Source organism: Rhipicephalus microplus, chromosome 6 (genome assembly GCF_043290135.1).
Source record: "Rhipicephalus microplus isolate Deutch F79 chromosome 6, USDA_Rmic, whole genome shotgun sequence".
NCBI classification, from domain to species: domain Eukaryota; kingdom Metazoa; phylum Arthropoda; class Arachnida; order Ixodida; family Ixodidae; genus Rhipicephalus; species Rhipicephalus microplus.
In genome coordinates this window covers 90,623,984-90,637,702 of record NC_134705.1, presented here as the reverse complement: position 1 = coordinate 90,637,702, position 13,719 = coordinate 90,623,984, and the positions used below count along the sequence as shown (strand labels likewise).

General features: G+C 44.0%; 1 protein-coding gene across 1 annotated transcript in view; it reads right to left on the bottom strand.

Moving 5' to 3' along the window:
- Nucleotides 1-2,766: 2,766 nt before the first annotated feature.
- The window catches only part of LOC119167489 (lysine-specific demethylase 3), a 90,215-nt gene continuing 79,262 nt past the window's right edge, over nt 2,767-13,719 (bottom strand). Inside the window, exons 10-11 of the mRNA XM_075866180.1 lie at nt 11,865-11,999; nt 2,767-3,715 (exon numbers count right to left, since the gene is read on the bottom strand). Coding sequence (XP_075722295.1) covers nt 3,635-3,715; nt 11,865-11,999 — 216 coding nt within the window. The 3' untranslated portion in view covers nt 2,767-3,634. The remainder of the gene's footprint in view (nt 3,716-11,864; nt 12,000-13,719) is intronic.

Genomic DNA, 13,719 nt, shown 5'->3' with positions numbered 1-13,719 from the left:
GGGTGCAGTTGGCGCTACTTTTGTTTATTTTTCAGGGACTTTATTCTTGGGCCGCGTCTGCTGCCACCGGGTGGCACGAACCTTTTGAGGGCCAAAACACGGAGGAAGGAAAATATGGCAGCTAAAGGAGCACGTGAGCACGGGCATCTGGCACATCCAGTGCGCCCGCGTGCTTTCGCATTCGTAGTTTCCTGGTGGACACTCTAGAGGCGCTGCTGTGGCTGCTGGGAGAGGAGGTAGAGGTGAAGGGGTGCAGTTGGCGCTACTTTAGTTTATTTTTCATGGACTTTATTCTTGGGCCGCGTCTGCTGCCACCAGGTGGCACGAACCTTTTGAGGGCCAAAACACGGAGGAAGGAAAATATGGCAGCTAAAGGAGCACGTGAGCACGGGCAATAAAGATGCTACGTAGACTTGGCAGTAATTAAACGACACGGTATACATCCTGTTGTCCTCCACCCGATATCGGAGTGCGGCTGCGTCTTGTTTTCTGAAGCACCCGACTACAAAAATCGACCGCGGGCACTTCTAGAAGGCATATTATTACAGTTATGTGTTGAGCTCCGTAAATTTGTTGCAAATATTTTATATAAATGTAAGCATGCCAGCCTTCTCTTCTTACAAGGTTCCGAATTCCAACAGTTCGTGTCTTCCTGAAGATATCTGCAGTATGTTTTTATTAAGGACACGACATCTTGTTAAACCAACAGTGGTTTAGATTAAGAGCCCCACCCCTAAGTCATCGTCATACAGAAACTTGGCAACATTACACGTGAACCTTCATCATATACTGATACTAAAAAGAACCATTTGAAAAATTACAGAAATGTTTGACTATATATTCCCAAGAATTTCAAAGATCTTCCCAGTAAGTACCTAAATGCCATTTTGAAAGACCGTCTGACTAGTTTCGAATTAAACATTGTAATTGCAGCTGATGCTTCAGTTTGTGAAGAAAAGGCAGGAGTGGAAATTGCATCGCAAGGTATGCATTGGTCTTTTTCAATTCGTTTACGTGACTTTACAAGTAATCTAGAACAGATGCTGTCATTCTGACTGGGTGCCAGTCAATCTGTTCTTCATTAACTGCCTGTAATCTGTCGAATGCCTTAGAAGTGTTGTATTCTCTTGTCCCCAGATATTTAGGTCTCATTCACTTGGTGTGGCTACCAGGTAACCAAGGTTCAGCCCTCAACCAGTACGCAGATGTATATGAAGTGGCACCACATAACAGTCCCACAATTTTTATATTGCCGACGCTAGCATGCTAAGTCTCGCTTGGCAACATCCAAATTTTCTCATCGTATCCTTGGAAAAATGGATGGTTCTCCTCTAGAAGGGTGTAAATGTCAATTACCAGACCATGGTGCAGAGTCCCCCACCGCTGAATTTTTACCTACAGAGGTCTGGTCTGGTACACTCATCCGTATGCCTCCACTACAACTGAAGTGAGCCTCTGAATCATTTCCTTTTAACATGTACATTTGAGAATAATAAAAAAAAAAAACCTCTTTGTGGGATCCCTATACACTCATTTCTTCTGGTGGTTCTTTCCTTTGGAGCAAGGGAAAAGGGCTTTAGCAACAGGAACATTTGTGAAGCGGTATACGTAAGGTAAACAAAACTAATTGAATGTTAAGAGTGTAGCCATAAATTCACTTTTTGCCTACACTGTTACCATCTGTTACTAATGATTTTGAAAACATCCTCTCTCTATAAGCTTGTTCGGTTTTCATGTTTGCCAAGCCGCATGCCATTTCCTAGGGGAAAAAATGAATAGAAAATTAAGTGCGTAGGCAAAAATTCACTTCATCTGAGCCCTATAGGCTTGTTGCGTTCTCCTATAGTTTTCTTTAATTTATGACATTTTTCATCCATTAACAATGATTTTAAAAACATCCATATATTAGCTTGTAGGCATGGTGAAATAGCATGGATTGATTGATATGTGGGGTTCAACGTCCCAAAACCACTATATGATTATGAGAGACGCATGAAATAGCATGGAACGACCAATGGTAGGCTCACAGTCCTTTGTTTCCTAATGGCACGGTTGAAGACTGAATGCATCTAGAACAGAAGACCAGGCTAGCAATTGAAAAGGCGATGTGCCCGGGGTCCTATTACGCTATCACGTTGCGTTCCTGATGACGAAGCTTGAGCGCAGGCAGTGGAATAGCCAGGGGGCGGCAGCACACCGAGCCCGTGCCAAGAACTATTTTTTTCTTTTTTTCGCCAAAGAGGTGCACGTCCCGCAATGGTGGTGCACAAGGTTCAATGAAGTGCACACCCCTCAATGAACCTTTCCATCAGCGATTCTCCAATATCTGTAAAGCTTGTTTTATAAAACATGCAAGCCACTTGACACAGCATAAACAAAGCTGTCCACATCCTTGTGGCCTGAGCAGTGTTGCATTAGTGAAAAAATCGACACGGCAGCCTTTCCAATGATGGATGTGTGGACTTTTGACACTCGGTGGTCTACTTTCAAATTAACACTTAATGAAGAACCATTAACCAAATGGCTACCTTTAAAGCTCGTTTGATGAATATGCAAGTCACCAAAGTTTTCTATTCCAGCACACAGAGTAGTTGTCTTTTGTCAGAACAACACTCAGTGGCCTACTTTTATATTAACACTCCAACAAGCAATATTAACACTGGCGATTCTGTCATGTGCAAAGCTTGGTTAATAAATATGTGAGCCACTCGGTCCACATTATTGCCTGAAAAAAAGAGGGGGGGGGCATCCAAAGTCCAAGGAGGCTTACAAATGAACAATTTATTTGGAACCATTAACATCAGCCAAACACCTTCAAATAAAAACAGTGATTTTCATTATAGACTGACATTACAGTCAATCACATTTTCAATATAAAAATATTGCTATGGAATAGATACATGTACAAACTCAGTACTACTGTGAGTCTTAAAATAACAATAATCAATGGAATTGACTACACCGATGAGATGGTGATTGTGGAAAAACAATGAAAACAAAGAAACACAGGAAACTAAAGGAGTTAAAGTAGCAACAGAACAGAAGCAACTACAATGTAATATTTATAAGTAGATATATGCATTTATATATACCTTCTTAAGTATATATAAGTACAACACTTCTATTTTACATGGCAACAGTGCAGAAAATGTATGCATTGTTATTGTCTCTCAAAGCGTGCTGCTCTGAAAAAATGCTGAACATAGCTGGCAAGACAATTGTCAAGGAGGGGCGCAGAGAAGTCTACAACATAATTAACAGCTGTTGGTGCCCACAACACTCGTGTACACACACAGACACACACACACTTGCAAGCAAGTTTGATCCGATTCTTTTACAAAACAAGTACGGCTGGCCCCTGACAAAGTAACAATAAGGGAAGCGTACTAGCAACAACTGAAATTCAATGGTTCATATTACAGGAGAACACACACACGTTGGCTGGCACTCTGATGGGAAGAGAAAAAAATGTACAAAATGTGTCCAGACAGGAGATGGCGGAAACACCTTCGGTTGGCAAGTTAAGACCTGCCAGACACATCCAAGAGAAGCGCAGGCCGAAGATCCCTTGAAAGTTGAAGGGAGGTCCAACTTTTTTTTTTTTTTGAGATCCTCAGCCTATGCCGCACACATTTCATTTCTTGGGGTCTAAAGCAGGATTTGCCTTTAGAATCGCCAAAGCATCCTTCACAGCATGGTAGACCACATTTTTAATCTGCAAAGAACATTTTTCCATGTTTAGCAATGAAGTTTTTATGTGGCTATTGTAAAAAGGCACTGAGCGGCTGAAAGACATTTCAGCCTCGATCCGTACACATTAGTTTTTTAAACAGGAAGAGCTTTGGGCTACGAAAAAAATTCATTGCGCATTTCCCTGGCCAAAAACATCATGCGAAATTTTTGCTGTTGTTAGATGTATAGATTAACGGATGGCCAGGCAGTAGCTCCTACCGTGAACAGTAGGCCATCAGGCCCGCGAAGAACATGAGAACATGTTGAGATCCTTTGCCCAGAACGAACTGTGTTTATTGTTTCCAAAATGGCCACCCCTCGCTGTGCCAGGCTTGCACAGTAGAACACAACTAACTATCAGCGTCGCGTGGAGGTGCTGCATTTGAGCTAATATTGTAGCGTCGCGTGGAGGTGCTGCATTTGAGCTAATATTGTAACACTCCTCCCCTCTTAGGAGGAAGACTACGGGGAGTACCTATTTACTGTTTCCTAGTCCTCGTGCCACGTCGCAACTTCGGCGTGCTAGGCGTAGGCATGACAGAGTCACTGTTCACACGCACACCACTGCTGAGCGCAGTCCCGTCGCTGTCCGTAGCACAGCTACTCCCAGAGAAGCTAGTTCCAGGTAGCTGTTCCTGATGAAGCACTTCCGGAACAGCTGGTGCAAGGAGAAGCAGCGACTCTAACTGTGGTGGAGCTGCAGCGATAGCAGTTTCAAGAGAGGCCAATGTTTCTGTCTGCACAAGGCGCAAGTGGTCGCTGTGCCGGTTTCCCAAGGTGCCATCTTCAAAACGGACACTGGCTGATGACGAAGTGACATCGACAACACTGGCAGGCACCCAGGGTGTACCCCTGTGATAGTTTCGCGCGTACACGTCATCACCTGGCTGCAGTGATGGAGCCTGCCGGGACACTCTGTCAGCATACAACTTCTGCCTGAGTTGTTTTAGGAATACAGATGCCTGCACGCTTGGCCTGAGGACATCCAACGGAGTCTTGAATATTCTCCCCATCAAGAGTTCACACGGTGGCCGACCTGTCACTTCATGTGGTGTGGTCCTATAGTGGAACAGAAACCTGGAGATCTGCGTTTGGAAGTTCCCAGAACCAGACTTCTCGAGTTTGTTCTTCACAGTTTGTACAACTCGTTCATCTGCACCATTTGAGGCAGGGTGATATGGCGGTACAAGCATGCGGCGTATTCCATTTCGAGTTAAGAACTCAAGGTGCTGGGCAATGGTGAAGGCAGGACTGTTGTCGGAAACTATGACATCAGGCAGGCCATGCTGAGCGAATGCAATTCTCAATGCAGAAATACTAGCTTCTGCAGATGTGGAAGACACAGGAAAAACTTCTATCCACTTTGAGAATGCATCCACAATAACCAAGAAAGTGCGACCTAGAAATGGTCCCCCAGAATCAATGTGAAGCCTTGACCAGGGTCACTGTGGAAAAGGACACGGTGTCTACTGAACCGGCTGTGCAGCTCGATGTTGAGTATGGCACATAGTGCAGCTCTTCACGCTGTTGGCAATGTCATTGTCAATGCCTGGCCACCAAACATGACTCCTGGCAATCATCATGCTCTTCTCTATACCTGGGTGGCTGGCATGAAGAACACCAAGACCTTGGGACTGCAATGACTTTGGGATCCCTACTCTCAATCCCCAGAGTAGGCAACCCTCATGGAGACTGAGTTCTGAGCTTCTGGTATTGAAAGGGTTCCACTCTGGTCCTACTGGGAGGCTTTCTCCTTTCAAAAACAGCAAGAACAACATGGCCCAGAACTGGGTCATTTCGTGTGGCTTGGGCCACAACACGTGGTGAAAGGAGCCTTGGATATGCCTCCTATAGCAAGATTTCAGCAGGTCGTGGTAATGCAGTAGTGTCAGTTGGGAGAGGCAGTCTACTAAGAGCGTCAGCGTGGCCGAGCTCTTTGCCAGGCTTGTATACAAGTTCATACTTGTAAGCAGAAAGCTTCAGAGCCCACCTGACCACTCGAGGCGAAACTTACACGGGAACGGGCTTGTTGGCACCCAGCAGTCCAAGAAGTGGCTTGTGGTAGGTGTGTGGTTCGAATGAGACGCCCCACAAGGAATCGATCCACATCAAACATTAAAGCCAGTGCCTCCCTGTCGAGTTGACTGTAGTTTTGTTCTGGTTTTGACAAGCTCCTCGAAACAAAAGCAATGGGATGTTCCTGGCCATCAGCATCTTTGTGGGCCAGAACTGCACCTATACCATGAGGCGATGTGTCACAGCTGAGGCAAACAGGCCTGGCAGGGTTGAAATGCACAAGAACTGGAGCTGATGTGACCAAGTGCTCGTAGGCATTGGATGCATCTTGTTGTTCTTGTTTCCACTCCCACTTCTTCCCTTCACAAAGAAGCAAGTGCAGTGGACGAAGGAGTGACGAAAAATTAGGTAAGAAGCGCCTGTAGAAGTTCACAAGTCCCAAGAAACTCTAAAGTTCCCTAACATCCTGAGGCACAGGAGCATGCAGAATGGCTGCTACCTTGTCAACATTCGGGGAAAGGCCTTCCTTGCTGATGATGTGCCCGAGATACTCAACTTGTGGCACAAAAAAGTGGCATTTTTCAAGTTTCAGCTTGAGGCCAGATTCCTGGAACTTGCTAAGCACAGCTTGAAGGTTGCGAAGATGCACAGCATCATTTGTGCCAGTCACAAGAATGTCGTCGAAATAGACTGCTACATGGGGCAGTCCCCTGAGCAAGTTCTCGATCTCGCGCTGAAATATGACAGGAACACATGAGGCTCCAAAAGGCAATTGGGTGTACTAAAATAACCTCATATGCATCAAAATGGTGACATACTCCCTAGAGGCCTCGTCAAGGGCAACTTGCTGGTCCGCATCTCGCAAATCCAATTTTGTGGATTTCTCACCTCCAGCAAGCACAGTCCACAGGTCCTTGATCCCTGGAATGGGGTACTGCTCCACTGTTGTCACTGGGTTTATGGTGACACCAAAGTCTCCACAGATTCCGATGCGTCCATCCCTTTAGGTCACAGGAACAATAGGTGCACCAAGTGACCTAGTTTGTGGCAGTAATTGCAGATTGTCTTCACATGCTTGTATTTCGATGCAGGAAGTTCATCCCCGCAGCGGTAGCAGGTGAAGCCCAAGAACCCGCTGAGACACGGTGAATCGAGAAAGCGCTGCTTGCGTTCGCTTGCGCTGCTTCCATTGCCAGAGTGGTCTGCACGGCGTCGTCGAAGGTGAGGTCCGGTTTTTTCCAGAAGTCTTGTCTGGACATCCACGTTGTTTATGCCACACACGACGCGGTCGCGGAGCATGTTTTCGAGTTCAGCCCCGAAGTTGCAGTGCTCGGACAGGCTTTTTACTGCTGTGATAAAATTGCTGACGAATTTCCCTTTCATGCGAACGCGCAAGTTGAAACGAAAACGCTGCACGACGGCAGAGGGCTTCAGACGGTAACGGCTTCCAAGAACTTGAAGAATCTCGTCCAGCGTCTTGTCACTGGGCTTGGCGGGCTTGACCAAATTGTGGAGCAAAGCATACGTTTTTGCCCGCAGCAGCTGATGATTTGGCAGTACACTTGTCTGGGGCGACATCATTCGCCAGGAAAAATGCTTTGAGCAGGTCCACATAACAGGGCCAGTAGTCTCCTCCCCGCTTGAACGGCTCGAGGTTGCCGAAACTTGGCATGGTGAACAGATGGAAAAGTGCTGCGGGAACGAAGACTTACATGAAACTTCCTTTCATCCTCGTCGCCAGTTGTTACATGTGTAGATTAAGGGATGGCCAGGCGGTAGTGACTACCGTGAACAGTAGGCTATCAGGCCCGCGAAGAACATGAGAACATGTTGAGCCTTTTGCCCAGAACGAACTGTGTTTATAGTTTCCAAAACGTTATAACTCCCATGACTTTTTTTCTACTGCGTAATAACCCTCCCCTGAAATTGCAGTCTCAAGTGTTTTGAAAAAAAAAAAAAAGGGGGGGGGGGGGCTTCGTTACACGAGTAAATACGGTATTGTGGTGTTCTGGCAGCGGCTGGCCAGGAACAACGAGGCACAGAACAACACGCCTTTACTCGTCAAAACCTCAGCCACGATCATGATGATGATGACGATGGTGTGTCAGCGGCCGCTCAGTGCGAGCTGCTAGCATGTCATCGTTCATCCCTTTCTACTTCCATGGTCAATGCGCCCACAGTCCCCGCTCCCAAAATATGTATCAACAGCCTACTAAGACCCTTCATGCATGATGGTCACCCCAGGTGACCACCAATTTCGTTGACACGGCGCTCTCTACTTACCGTGTACAGCTTTTCATTTAATATTTCGGGAATGTTAGCTACTCATAATCTACACTATACATGATAGGAATAGCACATACTTTTATATCTTTAAAAATATATCGCCCCCACCATCTAGTGTGCACTGTGGACAATAGCAGCTGGAAGAAGGCAAATGTAACATGTCACATTGAAGCCCACACTAAGGAGCGTCAGCTTTATCAGACAGTTGAAAGCCTTAAAAAATGCGCGATTGAAAATCCAGCGTGCTGGCCTCACGTGTTTGAACAGGAAAAAAAAGAAAAAAAAAGGAGGGTTACCTTGAGTGACTACCTTGCTGGAAAGAGTTAAATTACAGTTTCCCTTTACAAGAAACACTGATATAAAATATATCACCAGTGTGCCTGTATTAAAATATGGGTCCAAAAGAAGAGGCATGTGAGGTACCCTGGTCATAAGAGATATCTCACATAAAAACAAGAATTGCTGCCTGTAGCACACCAGTTAAAGGGTTCAACTGCACATTGTGATAGCCCGATAGTTTCGCACAAAGCCTGGATGGGATTAGGCAGGCCAGATCCGGGAGACTTCGGAAGTATGTGAATGACATTGCCGTCAACATGACAGAAGGTGCCAAATTGGCATCTTATTTCAATTTGCTATGCCCCTCAGAAAATCAGGGGGGGAGGACATATTTCTTACTACAACACTAATTACACCGTGTGGGGGTGCTGACACCCCCTGTAAAGTTGTTTGCGCCGCGTGGCGCACGTGTCTCGCCCCAAGGCCGTATTTCGGTGGTGACCACCGCCGGGCAATAGATGGCGTTGTGTTCGCTTTCAGTACCACTGTTGGTAGAGTGGTAGCGCCGGCGGTGACCCCTGGCGGAAGGCAGGCCTTGGTGGCGGCCGAGAGTTGAGCGAGCCTCTTCTGCGCGTGGCGGCTGCCGCGAACGGTTGTCTTTAGCGTTTGTCGGCTCGGCGCGTGGCACCACGGGCCTGCGCGCCGGGGGGCCCACGTGGTAAGTCAAGCGTTGGCGACGCCGCCTTGGGTGTGTTATGGTGTCTGTCATGTTATTGTGTTTGGTGTGTTACTGTGTTATGTTGCTTGTATGGTAGCGTGTTAATTACAATTGATGTATCATTTGGCGGGCGATATCGTCGTCTAAATTAGTTAAATAAATGTATGTATGCTGTTTGGTTTGTACCAACCATGTCAACTGTGTCCCTTCACTCCGAGAGCAGAGCGTGGCGCTCGTCATTTCGAGACCCCACAACCACTAGTGTAGCAGTGTGACCTACCTTAAGGGAAGCCCAACAGCAGGGAGAGGAACAACAGCCCCTGTTAGGTACCAACCGTAATAATGTGTGCTCATCTCAATTTTTCTTAGCTTCATTTATCCCGCATGACAGATTCACATCTTATTCATGGCAACATCGCGAGGTGCTGCTAACTTTAATGAGCACTTAGGTGCACTTTAAAACCGTATTGAAAAATATCCTGACTGAAACTTACACCCAACACTAATAATTTTTTTTTTTTTAGATATTGTGTAAGCGTTGTCATTTACACGTTGTTCCAGAGTGTTGTACGCATGTACTGAATGTGATTTGTTTTTCACGTTTCAATTGTATTTTTTGTCTTCTAAACCCACTCCCCTTTGTAATGCTGTATGCCCTGAGGGTACAATAAATAAATAAAAATCTGTCACAAGTTCCCACACTTATAAACTATCGATTAACACGAACATATTGAGGCTTAAATTTTGGTGCCACTGAGCATTTCAGTTTTCTGTTTTATTGAGTGTTTTCTTCACAGAGTAGCGAAAAAGAAAACGCAAGGATAAGAGCAAAAAGCTGCTATGTTAGCAGCGTGACGGGGCTCCTACTCCTTTTCACTTGGCATTACAAAAAATCTGCAGAGCACAAACATGAAAAAACAATTTGACATCGATTTTCAAAACTTCAAGAAATTAGGAAATAAAAAGAAAATGCATCAAAATTACATCAGTTTCAGGTTTACGTAAGATAAGCAAACCACAAAGAGAGAAAAACATCAAATAAAAAAAGAAAAGAGCGTACAGTCTGTCATGAAACAATGCACACGTTGCTAAACGGCTACCAAAGTATTACAAAATGATTATACGACGTTTACAACACTGGGTATGCAAAAAGCACGAGTTTTGATGCACAAAGGAAACACTGACGAGTGAAATGTTGCATGTTTTACTCGTAAAAAAAAAAGCAACAAAAAATGTCAAAGAAAGCAAACATCATAGGATGCCATGTTACACACGAGCACTATTATAGGGTGTTTCTTTTACATATAGTATTTTAGCCGGACAATTAGAAGAAGCTAAACTACACGCAGCCATTCTGGATGAGAAGCTTCTTAAGTTGTTTTTTATGTATATTAAAGATGTCGATGTTTTTGTTTTCAAACATGTTAAAGCAAGCAGAAATACAGTGTTCAAGTCTTCTCAAACCATGATTAGGTCGCGAATAAGGAACGAACCAGGAAGGCCTTTTCCAAATGCCATAATGGGATTGTGTATTTTTTCTGAGGTTACACAGTTTAAGAAAACAAGCATTGTTTGATAGCAAGTTTTGTTTGTATTTCATAATAAGGTTGAAGCTGTGTATGTGATCGATCGGTAAAATGTTATATTCTCTGAATAAATGACTTGTATGTGCATCGTATGGTACAATTGCAATATGACGAATCGCTTTTTTCTGCAGTAAAAATATTTTGTTCCGATTTGCTTTAGATGTATCTGCCTACCCTAGACTACAATAGTTTATGTGAGACGAAAACAACGCATTATAGAGTAAAAGTTTAATGTTTGCTGGAAGTATCTGTCGAAGTTTAGAGAGAGCACCAGACGTCCTAGCTATATTTCTAGTTACTTCATTAACGTGTTCGTCACAATTAAGATTTTCATTAAAAATTACTCCTAATGATGAAACTTCTTTGACAACCTGAATTTTTTCGGGCCCTAGGTTTATATCCAAACCACGACAGACAGCCTTCTGAACCGGCGCGAATACCACAGCTTTGGATTTTTTTGTGTTGATCATTAAATAATTTGCAGTACTCCATATGAAGATGTTGTTAAGAATGTTGTTGGCTGAGTCCGCAAGCTTACCTAAATCATTACCATGAAAAAATATACTAGTGTCATCTGCATAAATTATTAAGTCCACATATTTGCTGACACTTGTTATGTCGTTTATATAAACATTAAGCAGTAGGGGCCCTAATATGCTGCCCTGAAGTACACCTGAAGTTATGGTTAGTAGGGAGGATTGGCTGTCATTTATAACTACAGATTGCTTTCTTTGTGATAAATAAGATTTCAAAAAGTCAAGTGGGGTTCAGCGAAAACCATAATGACGCAATTTTGCATAGAGTACTTCGTGGTTGATTCTATCAAATGCTTTGGAATAGTCAATAAAAACACTCAGTGTTAAGAGTTTCTTTTCAAATGAGTTATGTATAAGTTTTTTTTTGTGTGAGGAGAGCCAGTTCCGTGGACATGCCCTGTCGGAAGCCAAATTGATGCGGTGATAATATAGAGTACTTTTCACAAAAAGACAAGTGAATCAGGAGATGATCGTGTTGAACGAGAGAACATGCTGGGCAGCTGGACTTACGTCGGCACGACCTCAATCGACCAACAGTGTAAGGGTGACGGAGTCGGCCAGCCAGGCCCAATGTCATGACATGAACAAGCTGGTGAATAACCAGACAACTACCGATTGACACAAACATCTTGAGGCTTAAATTTTGGTGCCACTGAGCATTTGTTAGAATTACATGCTTTAATATGAAATAAAATGGGCATAAATGCTTACCTGGAGCTTGTCCTCATGGTTCGTGTGGGTGTCAGACAACTGACGGAACTCATTGGTCAAGCTGAAGCAGTGAACAATGTTTTCTGGGGATACAAAGTCTTCAGCCACTTTTATACAGCTGTGCAAGTTTCGCACCTGTGAAAAATAAAGGTGCAATATTATTCACAAAGTCTTCAACCACTTACAAGCAGACATTGCATTTACCACCAGACTTGTGTGCAACAGCTTATGCCTGTTACTAGGATAAGCGCAAGCCCTATATCAGCAATTATTTTGGAATTTACGACCAATGAAAACATGCTAGGAACAGACCGCCAATGTTATGAGGAAATAAGAATGTGCCTTTTTTAGGAATGGACCATAGCAGAATGCTAAATAAAAACAATATAGCAACTTCGACCTACAAACCGTGCCTTTTGATAAGTGTGCATCTTCACAGACATTTTCTCACTTAACCTAACCTAATAAGAAACACTGATGCAGCTGACTATTGAGCCTAATAAACGCCAGTGTGCTTACGTTCAAATAGAAGTTCATTGGCAAATGCATGCGTAGTACCCTGCTTTTACGAGAAACCTCATATTAAAGGCAAGAGTTGCTTCCCGGTGCATGTGTCTTTAAAAGTGGTCTGACTATGACAGGAATAGCTCATACAGCAGGTTTTACTTGTTCTTCATTATTATGAAAATTTCAGCTAATAGTATAGGCACAGTGAGCTAGATGTTATGCAGTTAAACATATTGCCAGTAGAGACGCACCAGGGACAATTGCTCGTTTCTCACATGTGGTGTTTTATAATGTGGTTTCAATGCAGCTATTAATTATTCGAATGCGAACAACCTAACTGCTCCAAGATGTGAAAGCCCTCCCGATTAGACGTCTGTGTTTTTGCGTTTCACTAAGTCAGAAAACAAATGATAAATTTCCGTGTTACTCAATCTCGGCAAGGCATGCAAAGTTTTCACATTAATTTCAGGTAGGGAAATTTCGTGTTGTAAATTATCTCTACAGCTGCTGACTGGTTAATCAAATGCTATCAATTTGGATGAGTTCATGTGGACACCTATGCGACACCACCAATCAACGCAATCAGTGGTGCAATAGCCACAATAGAACAAGAAGCAACTTTTGGACACAGCAAAATGTTACTTCCGAAGTACCAAATCCAAATTTGGTGCAGTATGAAAAGGAACCCTTTCAGCTAGAAAAGAAATTTATGTAGAAACATACAACCCATCTGAATCGCCAAGACTAAACATGAGCACAGCTATTTCATTGAAAGTACCGTATAAACCGGAATATAAGCCGAGATATTTTCAATAAAACGAGCTAAAGTTGCCCCTCATCTTATATAGAGGCAGCGCATCGCTGTCTGGCAACATGTGGCTTGCATGTGCATGAGAAGCTGGACACGGCCATATTCGCATTCAAATCCAAGAGCAAGTTCTTTTTTTCTCTTTCTTGTTTTTTTTGTGTTCGTGATTTGCCTTCGATCTGTTCTCGCTCCGCTTGACATTGTGTTTCATCTTTAGTGGTCTTTTAACTTAATATGAGTAGCAGTACGAGAAGGCAGTACTCAGCTGCGTTTAAACTGGAGCTTGTTGAGTTCGCAGAAGCAAATGGGAATATGGCTGCTCAGCGCCGCTCCGGTGTATAAAAAAAAGAGCGTGCGCTATTGGATGGTGCAGAAAGGGAAGCTGCAGATGTGCAATCCTCGGAAAATGTTATTTCGTGGGCGAGCTGCGGCTCATTCGCAGCTGGAGGATACGCTAGGGTACTTTGTGTGTTAAGTTCATGCATGCTCGCTGCCAGTGACCGTGGATACCATTCGCAAGAAAGCTGTGGAACTCGCTCA